The sequence below is a fragment of the Notolepis coatsorum genome (genome assembly GCF_963971535.1).
Source record: "Notolepis coatsorum genome assembly, chromosome: 6".
NCBI classification, from domain to species: Eukaryota; Metazoa; Chordata; class Actinopteri; order Aulopiformes; family Paralepididae; genus Notolepis; species Notolepis coatsorum.
In genome coordinates, this window is record NC_140170.1 from 69,001,671 (window position 1) to 69,022,615 (window position 20,945).

At 46.6% G+C, this 20,945-nt stretch overlaps 1 protein-coding gene across 1 annotated transcript in view; it reads left to right on the top strand.

Annotated features, from left to right (window-relative positions):
- Nucleotides 1-15,489: 15,489 nt before the first annotated feature.
- The window catches only part of tfeb (transcription factor EB), a gene marked incomplete at both ends in the record, with an annotated part of 46,178 nt that continues 40,722 nt past the window's right edge, over nucleotides 15,490-20,945 (top strand). The window contains 1 exon segment of the mRNA XM_084315612.1: nucleotides 15,490-15,585. Coding sequence (XP_084171738.1) covers nucleotides 15,490-15,585 — 96 coding nt within the window.

Here is a 20,945-nt window from a genome sequence, read left to right on the forward strand (position 1 = left end):
CCGATGTTCTCCCTCACAGTACTGGCACTCAATCTTCCACTGGTCCTCTTTCGTCGAGGGGGTGTTGTGGTTCTGGTGCTGCGGTACTGATTCGGCTTGGTGCATAACAGTCACCGATCTTCTTCCATCATTTATTCTCCTGGGTCCCTCTCTGGAGCTTGGCGTGCTCCGCCCGAACGTATCCAGTCGTAAGCTGCTGACTTCTCTCGCCAGGAAGTCGGCTAGATCAAGGAGGGATGGTTCGGGGCCGTTGGGATCCCGGTAGTCTCTCTGCCGCCTAAAACGCTCTTGTCTTGCGGGTGGCAGCTTCTCCAAAATCCTCTCGACGTTAGAGTTGGCGTATAGCTCATGCATGCCCTTTTCCCGTTGCGCTCCCAGCATCCCTACCAGGGACTGCACTTTGATTGACAGGTCGTCTAGTGAGCGATTGTCTGTTGCTGGGGGTAAGCGGTCAATATGCCTTATCTCTTCTATTACGTAATCCCATATACGTCCATATCTCTGGTCCAGCGCCGCTAGGGCCGCTGTGTATGGTGTCGAAGAGGTGGCATAGGCCAGCGCTATATTGTGCGCTCGCGGTACTTTCAGGTGCTTCAGTAATATTGCATACTTGTGGCGTTCATCAGCGACATCCACCATCATTGTCTCTAGGCACATCCGGAGCTCCGTGTACTGTGCTCGACTCTCATAGGCGAAGTCGGGAAATGACGGCGTGGCAATGTATGATGTCATGGATGACTGGCACATCGGTGAGCGTTGGGGGAGAGGCCTCCTAGGCGAGTCTCCTCTTGCGTGTCGTCTTGGGCTGGTACTTGGTGGGTACCGAAGGTCGGGTACCCAGGTGCTGTTCCTCGGGGCTGACGGTGCGTCAAACTCACCCGTGAGTTGAGTCGGGGGTTTGTAGCGCAGGGCCTCGGGGCTGACTTCTGGGCTGTACTGGACCTCCTGGTCCTGAGTACGTTGCTGCGGGTCGGGGCTGTACTGGGCCTCCTGGGCCAGAGCACGTTGCTGCTGGTCGGCTTGACACTCCTCCTCTTCCTCCTCCTCTTCCTCTGCTAGGACCTGGAGTCTTCTGTTCAGTCTCTCGGCGTGGTTCGGTTCTGTACCCCGGTTGCTAGGTCTCGTATGGACCGGCTGGGGAGGGGGTTCGGAGACGTGGACAGGATCCTCCTGTAGGCGGGGTCCCGGGTCGCTTCGTCGGGTAGGGGAATGTGTCCTAGACCCATGTCTTGACGACCTCTGAGAGCTCCGTGCGGAGTGAGGGGGTGTCGCCATGGCAACCAGTTTGTCCATCAGCTCCGCCTGCAGCCGGTCGCGCTCTGCCTCGCGCCGGGCATGGGCTGCGTCGCGCGCGGCTTCGCGCTGGGCGTTGGCGATGTCGCGCTGCGCATTGGCACTGGCCTGGGCAGCGTCGCGCTGTGCGTTGGCGACGTCGCGCTGGGCATTGGCGCTGGCATGGGCGGCGTGTAGCTGTGCATTTGCGATGTCGGCGCGGCTTCTCTCGATGTTCTCTTCTGTCTGGAGGCGTCTGGTCTCCAGTCTTATTCGGTCGTCTTCGCTCCTTTGTTGCGCCTGGAAGCGCTCTCGCTCACCTGCGAAATGTTCGCGCTCGCACGTCTGTTGCGCTTGAAGTCGATCGCGTTCGGTGGAGGCTGCCAGGGTGGCGATGAGTGCCTGCGCCAGCATCTTGTCCGCCTCGCTGGGGGAAGACGCCGTTCGGGGCGATCGGCTCCCGGCAGTACTTGTTGGAGATCCGTTCTCCTGTTGCGTACCGAGGAGATCCGTCTCCTGGGTGCGCGTCTCTTTAGGGTTGTCTTCCTCCCGGAGCTGATCGGGGGCTATTTCTTCGGTATTGTCTGGGGGTAAAGTCGTGTCAGTTCCCTCCTGGTCCCCACCGTGAGCTTGGTCAGTTACATTAGCACCCACTAGGGCCTCTGTGGTCGGGGTAACCTGGTTGTTAAGGTCAGACATAATTTTACTTTCTACTTTTGCCGCGTTTACCGTTCCTTTAAAGCTAGGTATTGGACTGACAGAGTATGCCTCTAGGTAGGGAGGTGGCTGCCGTCTGCGCTGCGGGCGATCTAGCTTAGGAGAACCGTTTGTGGAGTGTTCGTCATCGGCCATGTCAATATTAATATTATATTAATATTACGCTAATTATTCTCCGGCTATCGAAGGACCAATTGTAACTGAGGGGTACAATTCCCTGACTGTATTAATCAAGTACTGATATCATTAAATCACTACCGTCTATGTACTACTGGCCAATACTGTACACAAGTATATTAGATTAGAACACTTCCACAATAACACGGTTTTCCACACAAAATACTCGGTTAGAATATTTATTACATAAAAGGGATATTAGATTACATTACTTTGTCACTTTAGATGCGCTTATAAGGCAAATAGAATGTGCAGGCAAATCAATAGTGAATATTAAGAATTATCTCTATGGTGCGCTGGGAAAGGGGGTACTACCGGTTGTAAGCCAGCAGGGGGGGGCAATGCTCTATGAATGTCAATGGTCCACGGAGCTGTGGCAAGGCACCTGGAGACGGTGTTTTACTCCCTGAGTCAGCGGGGAAAAGCAGCCTGGTCCCAGGATGCGCGCCGTGCAGGTGAAAGCCGTGGGGTCTCTGGTGCGACAGAGACGGGCTTGAGTGATGTCCCCACGGGCACGTAGATCCCACAGCAGTGGGTGTAGACGGTTCTCTGCTTCCAGCAGCTTGGTGAAGAATGAAGAATAATAATCCTTGCCGGGAAGTGGCACTGCTGGCGGGGTGTAAATCCTCTGTGGTGCTGCTGGTCCGGTGTAAGTGTCCTCCGGTGCGGTAGTGCACGGTTGAACTTGACGTTACTATACTATTAGCACGGGCAATAAGTGCTCTATGTAGACGCACAATTACTCACTCCACGTGGTCTTTGACTCGTAATGAAGGTTTACTAATAAATAGCGAACGATACATTGAACAAATGTATTAGGATAACACGAGACTCTATCTTGGGGCGATGCAAGCCCTACTCTGCCCACGTTGCGTAGTGCGGAGAGACGTCACTTGGATAACTGGAACTGAACGAGACAAGGGACTAAGAGACTAAGAGGCTAAGAGGAAGTTCTACTTTACTTGCGCCATATATATATGCGCTGTGAACAAATAGTACCATTCGTATTTCAGTAGCCGTATTCATGGGCAGAAGCTGGGCATGTACAGACATATCTCGTCTGTACCTTTGAAGTCAGCTCCAGGGGGTAAGGCAGTGGCGCCGGGGGATCGCTTCCAATAGGAGAACGAATATTATGGTCTGTCCTGCTACCAGGTAAAGGGATATTCCGTATATTGTACAAAGAATATACAAGGGATATCAAACGATATACAAATATTATACATGGGATCTCAGGCAATAAATATATATATTCGGTTTAATCTGACCCTTTGTAACAAACTCCAACAGGCCTTAAAGGTCGAGATTCTCCCCTCTGTTGCAGACCTTTATTTCCAACCGTCATCAATCAAGTTGTACGTGTTTTAATTGATTTGCTATCCTTGATTTTGTCTACCCTCGTCTTATTGTTATGATTTTACACGCTTTATTTATGCTTATTTCTGTACGTACCACTCGACGTGGCTATAAATGAGGGAAACCTCGGCTGCCTTTCGAGTTTGAATAAAGCAAGTAGTACTCGCTGAGTACCCAGCAACCCTGACTGATGTACGGTCACAAGGCTACTAGCGACACGCTCTTGTGTAGCGCAATTGATTTAGCTTCAGCTAACACTACCACTGTGTAGACTGAGCCGCTGATGACACGGGAAGATAAAACCCTAGCCCCGGGTCCTCGGGGGTCACGCCTGACTTTGCTGGGATAAATACTCGACCCGTCAGGAAGGACGAAATGGAACTACATTGTAGCATGGAGACTGTTGTGGTTTGAGATGTAGGACACATGTTTTCCCCCCCTGGCCTTATGTGCAGAGGAAGTTGCTTCACTCCTGACATCACCGGGAGTTGTGAAAGGCAATGGAAGGGGAAGTGTTATATTGTGGTTAGGATTGATTGATGGTGTTATGATTGATATGGAGTTATGATTGCTATGGTTTTTGATATGGTGTTGTTGTGATTGATATGGTGTTGTGATTGCTATGGTGTTATAGGCTAATTGATATGGTGTTATGATTGATAGTGTTATGATTGATAGTGTTATGATTGATACAGTGTTATGATTGAAACAGTGTTATGATTGATAGTGTTATGATTGCTATGGTGTTATGATTGATATGGTGTTATGATTGCTATGGTTTTATGATTACTATGGTTATAGGCTAATTGATATGGTGTTGTAATTGATATGGTGTTGTAATTGATATGGTGTTATGAATGATATGGTGTCTTCATTGTCTATATACTGTAGTGAGAAGCATGAGTTCCATAGCTGTCTATACTGTAGCTGAGAAGTATGAGTTCCATAGCTGAAAAGTTAACCCTTTCACTACCACACACTACAGAAGGTTAACCATTTCACTACCACACTACAGAAGGTTAACCATTTTACTACCACACTACAGACGGTTAACCGTCTACTAGGGGTGGATGGTATAAACTGTATGAATTTGCGCTACGGTATGGATTTTGATTATACCTCATACCTTGTGACCGGTAGACTAGAGCAGCTGGTCACAGCAGTAGCAATGACGTTAACGTTACTTGACGATTCACTCAACGTTTGCAGTGGTCGTTGCATAGTGTTTAATTGTACTGAGTTTTTCTCCACTTGCTCACGGACCTTGTCATATAGTTTGGGCATTTCAATTTGGCTAAGGAGGCTGAGAGGAGACTTGCTTTAGCGCAGCAACGGGCTAACGTTAGCCATTTTAAGATAAATTAATATACCGCGATGTATACCGTTACCGTCTATCATATGCTTCAAATTATACCGTGATATAAATTTTAAATACTTTATTTCTCAGTTTACTATAGACAAGAACAGACAAACAAAAAGGAGGAGACAGAACAAAAATAAACAGACATAACAAAACTAAAAAACTAAAAAGACTGCCAGACAGGAAAATAAAATAACAGTGTGACTTAACTCAAAGCATTAACGTGTGTTGTATAGCCAGGTGTTACAAGGTGCAGGTCAAACATGAGATATACAGGGGTGAGTCTCTGCAGAATGCAGTTATTTGTCCTTCAGATAGTCAATGAATGGGCTCCATTATATGTCCGAAAACCTGTTGTGATATACATTTCAGACCATACCGTCCAGCCCTACAGTCTAGTGTGGTAGTGAAAGGTTATCCTTCTGTAGTGTGGTAGTGAAGGGGTTAATGGCTGCAGTGCTCAGGTCGAGGCACATACCAAGCCAGCAAGAAACGTTATGAATGGGGGGGGGGGGGGGGGCTTTCCTGTAGCCAAATTGGTCGCAGCCTATCACAAATTATGTCCTCGTTAGCCTCTGCAGTGTTGACCGCCCCGGCCCTTGTGCAGCAGAAGTTGACCGTTTTCAGGTTTATGTTGGGGGCTTGTTGAAATCCAAACTAGTCTCAAAGCGATAAACGATGAGTCACTGAGATGACATGAAACGTACATATAGGAAAAAGTTGGTCAAGAGGAGAAAAAGCAGTGACCACCATGACTCGTGCAAAAATGAATTCAAGCAATGTGGGACACACTCCCCACGCACGCACGCACACACACACACACACGCACACAGACACAGACACACACACAGACACACACATTCATACACAGATCTGTCCATGGTTCATTGCATCCACTGTTTCCATTATGGAAACTCTTCTCTACGCTTTTGAACGTGTATTATTGTACACACCTATTGTTGTTTCCATCGAAAACGCCACCCACGGCTACAAATGCTGTTAATTCTGTCGTCATGGCGTCTACCTCTGCAAACACTGTTTGACGTTTGACAAAGATCTAAACATTGTTTGATATTTTAGAACAAATTTTTTTAACATATTTTAAAATAAACTTTGTTTCAACAAGCCATTGTGCGCAGCAGTAACTCTCTGGTCAAAAACAGTGTTCTCCTCATGAGACGACACAGGAGTTTACCTTATTCATGAGTTTTTCTTTCTCCCTCTCTCCCTCCCTCCCTCCGTGCTCTGACTCTTCAACACCCCCCTCCTCACCTCCTCCTTCTCCTCACCCTGTTCTTCCTCCCCCTCCTCCTCCTGCAGATTGACATCTACCCTTGGCAGTGTGTCCAGATATGTAGTGAGCAGCGCAAGCAGCACATACCCCACTTTGTGAACCATTTCCTCTCAAACAGGTAATTCTGTGTGTGTCCGTGTGTGTGTGTGTCTGTGTCTGTTCTTCTCACACTACGAGGTGTCACTCTCGGGGAAAATCAGTGTTTCCAGGATCCGGAAGATGACTTCATCCCGCTGTGTTATACGCCACAAAGGATGACTAACCGCACCTACACAACGTTGAGTACAATATGGGAATACCCGGCAGAATTGCAAGTGAATTGGCATAGATTACGACGCGTGTCACTGACTGGACGGACAGTTGTCACGTGTGATCGTGCCCGCTGGGTTGGAGGGCACAGGAGAGTTGTTGGGAGCTAATGCCAGGACTGCTAGCTGAACCAAATGCCAGTCTTCAGTTTCTGAAAGTGATCAGGCTCTCCCCACCTCTGTGTCTGGCTATTTGTCTACCTAACTGTCTACCTAACTGTCTGTCTGTCTGCATCTCTGCTTGTCTGTCTGTCTGTCTGTCTGTCTGTCTGTCTGTCTGTCTGTCTGTCTGTCTGTCTGTCTGCATCTCTGCTTGTCTGTCTGCATCTCTGCTTGTCTGTCTGTCTGTTTGCCTCTCCTGCTTGTCTGTCTGTCTGCCTCTCTGCTAGTCTGTCTGTCTCTGTCTGCCTGTCTCTCTGCCTCTCCTGCTTGTCCGTCTGTCTGCCCCTCTGCTAGTCTGTCTGTCTGTACGTCTTGCCTCCCACTCTGCCTGCCTGCCTAGTGCCTACCTACCTACCCATCTGTCTGTCTGCCTCTCTGCTTGTACGTCTTGTCTTCCACTCTGCCTGCCTGCCTACCTACCCATCTGTCTATCTGCCTCTCTGCTTGTACGTCTTGTCTTCCACTCTCCCTGCCTGCCTACCCCTCTGTCTGGTGCTCTCGCTCATCCGTTTGTCTACCGGCCCGTTTGTCTGTCTTCCTCTCTGCCCGCATGCTCCTGTGTCTGTGTCTCTCTATCTCTGTGCGAAGGTGTCCATCGGTGCATAGTTTGGTGTGTTCTGTTTGCTCAGCTGTCTCTCTCTCTCTCTCTCTCTCTCTCTCTCTCTCTCTCTCTCTCTCTCTCTGAGAGAGGAAGGGGGAAGGATTTGACAGTTACCATGCCAGCCGTGTCCCATCGGTCCCACTGACCTACCTGTAATGTTGCTCCAAGGGACACCATGACAACAAGCTCAGGAAGACCCCACATAAGACCCCACACAAGCTGTTGAACAGTTGTACATACGCACACATACACACGTATTCTTTACACATACACTGCCGGCCTTTGGGGAACAGGGTGTTCCTGTAAGAGGAACAGAGAGTAAGAGGAGTTATTTTAGTCATTAGGACGGCCAGGCAGACATCTCATTGCAGAAAGGGTGTGTGTGAGGCGAGGGAAGGGGGGGGGGGGGGGGGGGGGGGGGGAAAGAGTGTACATTGCAGTGTCAGATTTGGAGCCCTTGTGCGATCACCTTAAAGCACTATCTTAAAACGGGACACAAAAGACTCACTCACGCCCAGTGATACAAGGCCTGGTAATGCCAGCCGGTTACCTCGTTTCCTTGTTTGTCCAAAGCGCGTCCTTCCACGATTGCTCCAAACTGGGATATTGAGTTAAGAGTGTAATGAAGGGAAAATATTCTGCTAATATTACTTAGGCCTAATTGGTTGAAATGTAATGCTGATTGATGGGGAATAATCTTGTTTAAGCCTAAAGAGATTATTCGCGGAGAACGGACAACAGAGTCTTTGGTTCAGTCTGGAATTTAATGAAAGCGCAAATGTTGCATCACGGAGAGATTCCGGAGTAGAGCAGTGAACGCGCAAAACCTCGCATCTCTCTAGAATGGCGGGTCCGTATACGGGGAGGAGATGGAGCTGAGTGGGAGAGACGACGTAGGGAGAGAGGTGAGGACGTCCAGAGAGTGTATGAGAGATATGAGGTACAGCGCGTATGAGAGATATGAGGTACGGTGTGTATGAGAGATATGAGTTAGATATATGGGTTACAGAGTGTATGAGAGATATGAGGTACAGATCATATCAGAGATGAGGTACACCTCGAGTGTATGAGAGATATGAGTTACAGAGAGTATGAGAGATATGAGTTACAGAGAGTATGAGAGATATGAGTTACAGAGAGTATGAGAAATATGAGGTACAGAGAGTATGAGAGATGTGAGGTACAGAGAGTATGAGAGATATGAGGTACAGAGTGTATGAGAGGGAGGAGGGAGGTGTACAGAGTGTATGAGAGGGAGGAGGGAGGTGTACAGAGTGTATGAGAGGGAGGAGGGAGGTGTACAGAGTGTATGAGAGGGAGGTGTACAGAGTGTATGAGAGGGAGGAGGGAGGTGTACAGAGTGTATGAGAGGGAGGAGGGAGGTGTACAGAGTGTATGAGAGGGAGGAGGGAGGTGTACAGAGTGTATGAGAGGGAGGTGTACAGAGTGTATGAGAGGGAGGTGTACAGAGTGTATGAGAGGGAGGAGGGAGGTGTACAGAGTGTATGAGAGGGAGGTGTACAGAGTGTATGAGAGGGAGGAGGGAGGTGTACAGAGTGTATGAGAGGGAGGAGGGAGGTGTACAGAGTGTATGAGAGGGAGGTGTACAGAGTGTATGAGAGGGAGGTGTACAGAGTGTATGAGAGGGAGGTGTACAGAGTGTATGAGAGGGTGGAGGGAGGTGTACAGAGTGTATGAGAGGGTAGAGGGAGGTGTACAGAGTGTATGAGAGGGTAGAGGGAGGTGTACAGAGTGTATGAGAGGGTAGAGGGAGGTGTACAGAGTGTATGAGAGGGAGGAGGGAGGTGTACAGAGTGTATGAGAGGGAGGAGGGAGGTGTACAGAGTGTATGACAGGGAGGAGGGAGGTGTACAGAGTGTATGAGAGGGAGGAGGGAGGTGTACAGAGTGTATGAGAGGGAGGTGTACAGAGTGTATGAGAGGGAGGAGGGAGGTGTACAGAGTGTATGAGAGGGAGGAGGGAGGTGTACAGAGTGTATGAGAGGGAGGTGTACAGAGTGTATGAGAGGGAGGAGGGAGGTGTACAGAGTGTATGAGAGGGTGGAGGGAGGTGTACAGTGTATGAGAGGTAGAGGGAGGTGTACAGAGTGTATGAGAGGGAGGAGGGAGGTGTACAGCTAGGGTAGAGTGAGGTGCTCTTCGGGCTCAAATCAAATAAGTCTGTAGAATACTTTTCCTATTTTGAGTTATTTAAATTTTTTTGATCCACTTTTTCTCCCCATTTTCTATTTTTCTCCCATCCCAATTTCGTATTATCCAATTCTCCCCTCCCCTGTCTTGCACGTTGCTAGACTATGCCTCCCACTGGTCGGTTGTAGTGAGGACAGAAGCCTTGCATCACGTGTCCCCTCCGGTACGCTTGTATCCTTTCGGCAAGCAACAAGCCCTTCCGCGTTTCTCTGATTGGCCGAGCGCGCCATTCCCGACGGTGGGGCTAATCGAAAGGGCTGGACACGGACGCGTTAAACAGCAATCAATTAATTTAATATAACAGTCCGGTTCTGTGTTTGTTTGTCTGTAGATTGTTGGTGAACAACTAACTTTAGGTTAGTTTAACTTGTCCATGTCCAGCCCTTTCGATTAGCCCCACCGTTCATTGTAAACAATGATGCATGTAGTTACTGTGTGTTGTTGTAGCCACCGGTTAATTCGCGATTACATAATCCAACATATGTGTAAAGAAACAACATATTCCAGTTAACGGTATATTTTTTTAATGATTCGTTACGGCGAAATCAATACTTCCATTTGTATAAATTGCGTTAAACGGAGCTTAGTATTCCTGCCTGGCTGAGGAGCTTGTCGCGGCTCATGCGCATGCGCGCGCTCGGCCAATCGGAGCAACGCTGAAGGGCTTGTTGCTTGCCGAAAGGATACAAGCCTCCAGTACACGAGGAGGCAGCCTGTCGCATCTTTTCACCACAGCAGCTCGAACTCTCAGTGGCGAGGAGTAACGCGTGGGAGGCTCACGCTGCCCCCGTCACTTCCTGCTTCCGTCGCACCGGCGTCACCAAACCGACCTGTAGGAGTCGCTGTCCACAACGTCAAATCCCCACCCACCGGCTTTCCCACCCTCTAACACTTGCCAATTGTGTTAGTATGAACGACCGGCCAGCCGGTAGCAACGCCGAGAGCTGGGCTCGAAACCAGCGTCTCCTACGTTAGTGGCGAGCGCCTTGCCCACTGCGCCAATCAGCCGCCCCCTATTTTGAGTTATTTCTTTTATTTTTATTTAACTGGCCAGGTCAATTAAGAACAAAAATGCCTCTCGCAATTTTTGTCCTCTCGGCCAGGCCGTCGTTGTATATAAGAATTTGTTCTTAGTTGACCTGCCCGGCTAAATAAATGTTAAATAAATAATTGCACCAAACATCGTAAACAAAATGTCACACAGTCTAAACGGTCGCTCGTCTGTTCGGATCTCCGAGTGAAACTTGCAGACTCCTCCCGGTCTCGGAAGTAGCGGAGCAACGCCACATTTGAGCCATCGTGGGGTGTCTGGTTTTGCTCTGGCGTTTCCCTCCCACAAGACATCTTTCTAATGATGTCAAATACAAGACACCGCCTAATCCAGTTGGTCTGCGGGTGCCGACCAGTTTTGGTCCGTGAGAGAGGCCCAGATGGGTCCGCGGGCCACCCAGACAGCAAACACCTGTGTCAATTGTATACGTGACATGTGTCCAACTTCCTCCTCTCCTGTTCTTGTAATGTTAGTTGATAATACTGATGATGATGATGACGATAGTGCTGCATCTATTGAAGTTAATATTTCGTTGTTAAGAATTCTATCAACTATTCTTCTAGCCATTCCCGACATTCTGTCTGTGTGGGAAGTCGGGAAAGAATCATTGACCATGCGCGGAAAGGCTGACTGATCTGATTGCGGAAGTGAAGGATAAGATACCCATCTGGGCGTCTCTCGCGGGCCATCTGGGCCTCTCTCGCAGACCAAAACTGGATAGGTGGTGTCTTGTATTAGACAGTCCCAATCGGTGCCTCATATCTTTCACACGCGCTACTTACTATCTGACTCCCATTTTCATTCCCACTCACTGTCAACTAGGGGTGTAAAGGTACACGTATCCGTACCGAACCGAACCGTTTCAGGGTGTACCGTACCGAACGGCTGTGTAGTGTACCGAACAAATACGGTATGTTAACAACTAACGACCGCCCACCGGGGGCTGTTTTTTTCACAATCTAATATAATTATTATTATTTAAAAAAAAATTACAAGTCGATTATTAATTTCAATATAGTATATTCGTGCGGCTGGGTGGCACAGCGGACATTGCGCTCGTCACCAATGCAAGAGACACCAGGTTCAAATCTGGCTGTCTGCGTTGCCTCCGGCTTGGGCCTGGCTGTCATACTGGCTCAATTGGCAGAGTTATGGTTGTAAACAGCGACTCCTACAGGTCGGTTGGGGATGCCTGCACAGCAGAGACGGGAAATAGCGGGGATATTGTGAGCCTCCCACACGTTGCACCTCGCCAATGAGAGTCCGCGCTGGCAGGTGAAAAGATGTGACAGGCTGCCTCCTCATGTACCGGAGGGGACACGTGATGCAAGGCTTCTATCCTCCCTACGACCGACCTGTGGGGGGCATATAAGAGCAACGTTCAAGACGGGGGAGGGGAGAATTGGAAAACACGAAACGAAAATTGGGATGGGAGAAAAATAAGGAGAAAAAGTGGATAAAAAAATAATATATATAGAATATTCGTTGACACCCCTACAAGTGCAATTAGTTACACTACATCACCCCTGAGTGGAGCATGCAAAGCCAAACTTTACCCCACTGTACCGAAAACCCGCACCGAACCTTGACTTACCGTACCGTGGTTTTTGTGTACCGTCACACCCCTACCGTCAACCCAGAATGTACTTTTTTTTTTTTGTGTCACTTCCAATAATTGGATCGGATTGAGGTTTGAATCGCGTTCTCGCCAACAAACAAACAAACCGCACCCGGGTTAGTTTGTCTCCAGACTGAGACCACCTCTTCAACCGGGTTTCGGTCCGGTTATTTTGGTGCTGCACCCGAGCTGCCAAAACAAACCACAGTACCACAGAACCAGGGTTCGATTCAACTGAACTAAACAAGGCTGGTCTGAAAGCGGCACTGACGGTGGCAGTCAGCGGGCATTAGGGCTGCACGATTAATCGTTTTTTAATCGAAATCGCGATTTGGAATGATGCAATTATCAAATCGCCAAGCCTGCAATTAATTAACCAGGAAGTCCCATTGAGATACAAGATCTCCTTTGCAAGGTAGACCTGGCCAAGATGACAGCAATAACATTTGCAATACATCACACAGCAATAAAATGTGCGATACATCACACAAGAACATAATAAATGTGCATGTATACAATACATCACATGTAAACACAAAGCAGAATAGTCTACATGATAGTAAAAGTGTATAATACAGGGTAATACAGTAATTTTGCAGTTGGGACCCGACTACAGAAAGCAGCAACATTCTTCTTGTAATTTTTTTTTTTAAATATGTTATAATCGCATCGGCAATCGCAATATCTGTCAGAATAATCGCAATTAGATTATTTCCCAAAATCGTGCAGCCCAAGGCTGGTCTGAAAGCGGCACTGACGGTGGCAGTCGGCGGGCATGTATGTCTGTTCATCTGTATGTCATGAGAAACGTTTTAGATATTTCATTTTTATTTCCCCCGCGTAAAATACATCATCAAATGCACATGACAGAAAAAGCACCATATAGAATTGTGTGACGGTATCTACAGTAGGTGTAAAAAGTACAATGGTAGTTTTTGAGAAGATACAAGTTTGTTCAGTAGCTTGGTTTACATTATGCAGCTCGTACCAAAACACAATATTTATAGTTGCTTTTGATGATTTATTTGATGAAACTACGGTAGTTGTAGAGGAAAAATACGATCCAGCCAAAATCATAATTTTCAGTGCCTTAATGTGGAATCGCAATGTTCTGAACAGTGTAGAGCAGGGGTCAGGAACCTTTTTGACTGGGAGAGCCATAAAAGCCAAATATTTCTAAATATATTTTATTGAGAGCCATATAGTATTTTTAACGTATAATGAATTAAATATGTCTTACTTTTAATGCGACTTCTGGTGCTGCATGGTTTTGCTGATGGCCTTGTAATCTGGTTCATACGTGGTGAGGTTGAGCTTCATGCAGGCGTTGAGGCTTCCATCAGTTAAACGTGAGTGTAGGTTGGTCTTAATGTTCCTCATATGCAAGAATGACTGCCCACATGCATATGTAGAGCCAAACATGGTCAATATACGGCAATACTCACGCTGCATTGTGTGGTATGTCACAGGAAGCTTGTTCCAAGTTTTAAGAATCAGCTGGTCTTCAGGTTGAAGATTTTTAATTTCTGTCCACTTGTGTTCCCTCGCCAGCTCTGCTCACTATATCTTCAGCTACAGATACTATTAGCTGTATCTTCAAAACTAATTTCTGTTTACTTTTAAATGACACAGTATTATTAAGAAATATCACAAGTATTAAAAAAAAAGATTTTTTTTTTTTTTTTTTTTTTTTTACTAAAAAAATTCTGGGAGCCATATGCTGTCACCAGAAGAGCCATATATGGCTCGCGAGCCATAGGTTCCCGACCCCTGGTGTAGAGTGTATAGGATGTAGAGTGTATAGGATGGACAGTGTAGAGTGTATAGGATGAACAGTGTAGATTGTATAGGATGTAGAGTGTATAGGATGGACAGTGTAGAGTGTATAGGATGAACAGTGTAGATTGTATAGGATGAACAGTGTAGAGCAGTGGTCACCAACCTTTTAAAGCCCAAGATTACTTTTATTTTTTTGGTGAAGGCAAGATCTACATATTGAACCGTTGAGAGAAAAAAACAGCCAAGATTGTACTTTAAACTAAATGACTTTTATTTGCCTGTATTGTAATTACATGCAATGCTTTGGTCCAACATTAAAACGTCAAAGTAGAACTGTAATATGTACTTTCTCAGTCAGTGCGAAGTGCAGTCATCTTATGCAGCATCACTTTTCACATCAAAACAAAAGTAGAACTGTAATGTGGACTTTCTCATATTATTAACATTGCCAAACATATTTACAATTAGCATTTTATAAAGTAGAACTATAATGTGTACTTTCTCAGTCAGTCCTAAGTGCAGTCATCTTATGCAGCATCACTTTTCACATCAAAACAAAAGTAGAACTGTAATGTGGACTCTCGGGGAAAGATAAAAAAAAATTATTTGATTTTTATCAGGGAAAGATCTACAGGGAAAGTCTCAAAGATCTACAGTACCAGTCGATCGCGATCGACGGGTTGGTGACCACTGGTGTAGAGTGTATAGGATGAACAGTGTAGAGTGTATAGGGGTGAACAGTGTAGAGTGTATAGGGGTGAACAGTGTAGGGTTTATAGGATGAACAGTGTAGAGTATATAGGGATATCCAGGCGTCTGTTTGTCTGTTTGTGTCTGTGATGTTAATGGCCTCTCCTTCCTTGGGCAGGGTTGTTGTGGCCCTGGCATAGAAATAGAAAAGCTTAGCCCTCCCACAATCCATTTTAGCATGGCTCCGAGATGTCTTTGGATATACATGTGCATTTGTGTGTGTGTGTGTGTGTTTCTTTGTGTGTTCATGCACACGTCTGTGTGTCTTTGTATATAGGTGTGTGTGTGTGTGTGTGTGTGTGTGTGCGTCTGTGTTTTTGTGTGATGTGCACATCCCATATTTAGCTGCTTGGCTGTTAAAAAGCCTGCCTGGCATTGCATAGCCATTTCTATAAATACACACTCTCACAAATTAACACCCTGGCCCGGAATACTGGTGACATGGCCTCACACTGCCCCTGTGTGTGCACGCGCGTATGCATGTGTGTGTGCGCGCACGTGTGTGCACATAACTGTGTTTTATATTTTATACACTAGTATGTAGTATATTTATTTAATAATGTTCATATTTATTTAAGATATAAGTATGTACATTATAATCTCATATGCTTCTATTCTACATGTGTTTATTGCTAATTTATTGTATGCATTATGTACCTTTGTGTTATATTGGACACCTTTGTGTTGTTTGTGTGTGTGTGTGCATGTTGTGACACAAATCTGCGGCACAATACAGAGTTGACCTCTGACCCCACCCTCCTCTGCTTGCTGTCCACCCACTGGCTGACAGCCTTTGATGTGGAGCGCCTGTGACATCACAGCGCTCGACACACAATGGCGGCAGTGTGCCTCCACTGCGTCACAGATGCCTGCTCGGCCCAGTGGATGCCAGGCAACTGGAAGAGCCATGTGGGAGGAGCAGGCTACCCGGTAGCAGTGTGTCACCGTATGAGCTCTGGAACCGATACCCTCTTAATGTGTGTGTGTGTGTGTATCTGTGTGTCTGTGTGTGTCATCAGGATCGAGAGGAAGTCATTTACAGTATCCCTTACATGTGTTTAATTTACTATGTCATGTCTTAGTCACCTTTTGGAGGCAACAGCGGGCTCAGGAGGTAGAGCGGCCGTCTGGTAATCCGGAGGTTCCCGGTTCGATTCCCGGGCAGTGTGTCGAAGTGTCCTTGAGCAAGACACACTAACCCCTAATTGCTCCCGATGAGCAGGTCGGCACCTTGCATGGTGGCCTCTGCCGTCGGGTGTGTGAATGAATGGGGGGGAAATGTGAGGAACAAGCGTTTTGGATAAAAGCACTATATAAATGCACCATTTACTTTATTGAGACATGCGTCACATATGTTGGGAGTGTTAGGGGCTACTATATAGGGTCTATAGAACAACACCTATAGTTCTAAAAATAACACCTATTAAAAGTGTTTCCAGGTGTGGTAATATTCCAGCCGGAGCAAGCATTCATTCATTCATTCATTTTATTTTGTTTCGTACATGGGGGTACAGTTAATATTTGCACAATATCACCAACATCTTTTTTTTGTTTTTAATATGATACACCCATGGCCGAAAAGGAGCAGGATGAAGAAAATGTATGTTTCCTGCCCCCTTCCAAACTTCATATTTATTTTAACATAATGGTCAGCTCAAATGCACCTTACAGCTTCATACCATATAATAATAATCATTACCATAACTATGATAACAATAATAATGATGATATGACCATGAATAATAATAACGGTAATAATAATAACAATAATAATAATAATTATATTGCTATAGCTACCAATAAACAAACAAAAAAAACCTGCGTCACGAGCCTCAGATGCATGGAAAAGAGAAAAAAAATTAAAAAAAATAAAATCATTATAAAGAACATGGATATGAAGTATGTACAGCAGGCTTTCCAAATGTCGGGGGTTGGGAGGTCACCCGATATGAAAAAGAAAGATTCCTAATCAAACTGAAATGAAATTGTCTTGTCAGGCAACAGCTTGGACTGAAAGTAAATTTCCTGTTACAGTGTTTTCTACTGTAATGTCAACAACTCAAATGTTCACGTCGAGTTGAAAAACCGCCTATAACGATACCCGCTTGTCATTTTTAGACGAACAACTACTGCTCACCAGGGTCGGGATCAATTCTGCTTCAATTCAATGAATTCAGAAAGTAGATTTGCTTTCAAATCAAAACATTTAATAAAAACTACTGTACCAACCTTTTTGTCAAGTAAACGAGAACGGTTGTTCTGTCAGCAGCAAGTAAACGTTTTAAATAATTTTTTCACTTTTTCTATTTTTCTCCCATCCCAATTTTGTATTGCCAATTCTCCCCTCCCCTGTCTTGAATGTTGCTAGACTATGCCTCCCACTGGTCGGCTGTAGTGAGGATAGAAGCCTTGCATCACGTGTCCCCTCCGGTACACGAGGAGGCAGCCTGTCGCATCTTTTCACCAGACAGCGCCGACTCTCAGTGGCGAGGAGTAACGCGTGGGAGGCTCACGCTGCCCCCGATACTTCCTGTCTCTGCTGTACAGGCGTCACCCAACCGGCCTGTAGGAGTCGCTGTCCACAACGTCCAATCCCCACCCATCGACTTCCACCCGCTACCTCTTGTCAATTGAGATAGTATGACGACTGGCCCAAGCCGCAGGCAATGCTGACACCGGGATTCGAGACCGGAGTCTCTTGCATTGGTGACGAGCGCAATCTCCGCTACGCCACCCAGTCGCCAGATCGTTGTCTGTTTTTAAGATGTTGACTTGAAAGTGAATTGATGCAGCATTTGTAAACGCCATACATATATAAACATATATATATTTAGTTGACCCTTTTATCCAAATCGACTTACAAGTTCTATACAACAGGTCAGCAGGAAGGATACAACTCTGGCAGCTAAGTAACAATGTCCGTCAAATAGTGTTGAACTTGAGTGCCACAGTCTTGAGTGCATAGTAGTATCATAGACATAATTAGCATAGTAGGTAGAGTAGGTAGCACTAGCAATATAGTGAGGACGATTATTTAGTAGCAAATTGCATGATAGTAAAAGACGGTACAGAAGGTTCATAAAATAAAAAAAACTGCAGAAAGTTGGCCGGGTTTCAGCTGTCCTGACTGTGGTGGGGAGTTCATTCCACCATTGTGGAGCGAGGACAGAGAATAGTTATCGATCAGCCCATAAGAGTGACTTCCTGAGACCTGGGACATTGTTCGTGCACTCAGTACACTGTCAACACCCAGTTTTCACCTAGTCACAGGTAGTTTCTGACAACAGTACGTGGTGGTCACAGGTAGTTTCTGACAACAGTACATGGTGGTCACAGGTAGTTTCTGACAACAGTACATGGTCACAGGTAGTTTCTGACAACAGTACATGGCCACAGGTAGTTTCTGACAACAGTACGTGGTCACAGGTAGTTTCTGACAACAGTACATGGTCACAGGTAGTTTCTGACAACAGTACATGGTCACAGGTAGTTTCTGACAACAGTACATGGTCACAGGTAGTTTCTGACAACAGTACATGGCCACAGGTAGTTTCTGACAACAGTACGTGGCCACAGGTAGTTTCTGACAACAGTACATGGTCACAGGTAGTTTCTGACAACAGTACGTGGTGGCCACAGGTAGTTTCTGACAACAGTACGTGGTCACAGGTAGTTTCTGACAACAGTACGTGGTCACAGGTAGTTTCTGACAACAGTACATGGCCACAGGTAGTTTCTGACAACAGTACGTGGTCACAGGTAGTTTCTGACAACAGTACGTGGTCACAGGTAGTTTCTGACAACAGTACATGGCCACAGGTAGTTTCTGACAACAGTACGTGGTCACAAGTAGTTTCTGACAACAGTACATGGTCACAGGTAGTTTCTGACAACAGTACGTGGTCACAGGTCGTTTCTGACAACAGTACATGGCCACAGGTAGTTTCTGACAACAGTACATGGCCACAGGTAGTTTCTGACAACAGTACATGGTCACAGGTAGTTTCTGACAACAGTACGTGGTCACAGGTAGTTTCTGACAACAGTACGTGGTCACAGGTAGTTTCTGACAACAGTACGTGGTCACAAGTAGTTTCTGACAACAGTACGTGGTCACAGGTAGTTTCTGACAACAGTACGTGGTCACAGGTAGTTTCTGACAACAGTACGTTCAAGTTTGCTTTTATTTGTCACATATAAAGTACATGTACATTACAGTGAAATGCTTGGTTCTGTATGAGCCCCTGAGAATGTGCTTCATACAGTAAAATAAAAAGTAAGTAATAGAGGAATAAAGTCCCAACACGTATACTGTACAACTAAAGAACAACCTAAGTACAATGAAGTAAAAATGCAGGCACAAAAAAAAAGATAAAAAATTAGACATGTAGTGCAAATCTCTTTAATAAATAGATAAAATATGGTGTAGTGTTTAAAGTGTCTAAGGTGAGTGTGTGTCTCTATTCAGTAGGGGTGTAACGGTACATGTATTCGTCCCGCGACATCACGGTACAGACGTCACAGTTCAGTACAGGGAGCCATGCCACGCATACGTCTCAGGGGGGACTATAAGACACTGGGTGGAACTAGGGCTGCACATTTTACAAAATGATGCTCAATATCCATAGAGGCTTACTTTGATTTTTAACGTTAAATATTAAGCTCATATTGCCAAATTCAGATGATAAATAAAACGTTGATGCTTGTAAAGGCATGATGACAAGCGGACGGAGCAACTTAACAACCTGCACTGGGCTGTTTCGCCCCATCCCCCTTTTCTTTACTACAGGTGTCCCTGAAACAAAACCATGAATGAATGACACGTTTGTAACACAGCAGGGTCATTACAATAGGCTGAACATTTTTATATTTTTCCTGTTAACAGCTGGAAACAAACACAGCATCTATCTTCCGTGTGACTTTCCCTCACAGCTGATTGAGAAATCCAGTGGAGCTGCTGGTCTGGACTGGTCCTCCGAGCTCCTCTCCAGTCAAGCTGCTGGTCTGGACTGGTCCTCTGAGCTCCTCTCCAGTCGAGCTGCTGGTCTGGACTGGTCCTCTGAGCTCCCCTCCAGTCAAGCTGCTGGTCTGGACTGGTCCTCTGAGCTCCTCTCCAGTCGAGCTGCTGGTCTGGACTGGTCCTCTGAGCTCCTCTCCAGTCGAGCTGCTGGTCTGGACCGGTCCTCTGAGCTCCTCTCCAGTCAAGCTGCTGGTCTGGACTGGTCCTCTGAGCTCCTCTCCAGTCGAGCTGCTGGTCTGGACTGGTCCTCTGAGCTCCCCTCCAGTCAAGCTGCTGGTCTGGACTGGTCCTCTGAGCTCCTCTCCAGTGGAGCTGCTGGTCTGGACTGGTCCTCTGAGCTCCTCTCCAGTCGAGCTGCTGGTCTGGACTGGTCCTCTGAGCTCCTCTCCAGTGGAGCTGCTGGTCTGGACTGGTCCTCTGAGCTCCTCTCCAGTCGAGCTGCTGGTCTGGACTGGTCCTCTGAGCTCCTCTCCAGTCAAGCAGCTGGTCTGGACTGGTCCTCTGAGCTCCTCTCCAGTCAAGCAGCTGGTCTGGACTGGTCCTCTGAGCTCCTCTCCAGTCGAGCTGCTGGTCTGGACTGGTCCTCTGAGCTCCTCTCCAATCCAGCTGCTGCTCTGGACTGGTCCTCTGAGCTCCTCTCCAGTTGAGCTGCTGGTCTGGACTGGTCCTCTGAGCTCCTGAGCTCCTCTCCAGTCGAGCTGCCGCTGTGTTTTAATCCAAAATATTGATAAATCCTCTGCCATTGTTGTGTAACATGTCGTCTCATCTCTAGAGTCTTCTTTCTCCGCTTCATGTGAAGTTAAATCTACTCTAGTGAAAAGTGAAAGTGAAACTTAATAAGCTTACACCAGTGGGGGCAGTGAGCAAGTAATGGACTCTGAACACAGAGTAACACCGGTATCACAGACCTCCGCGGCAAGCCTAGGTGGAACTAAGTATAACATGTACTGCTGTCTGTTCAAAATAAATGAAAGGAAACCTAGCCTTATACATTTAGGGGTTTTGTAACTTTTTTCCCCTTATACCAAACTCATACCGAACCGTGACCCCCAAACCGTGGTATGTACCGAACCGCGGAACCGTGACCCCCAAACCGTGGTACGTACCGAACCGTGACCCCCAAACCGTGGTACGTACCGAACCGTGACCCTGGTACGTACTGAACCGTGGCTTCTGTGTAGCGTTACACCCCTACTATTGAGTGAAATAATCAAACTTGTCTCTGTTGAATCAGATTTAGATTTTGAAGACATATTTTCTAAATGTTTCG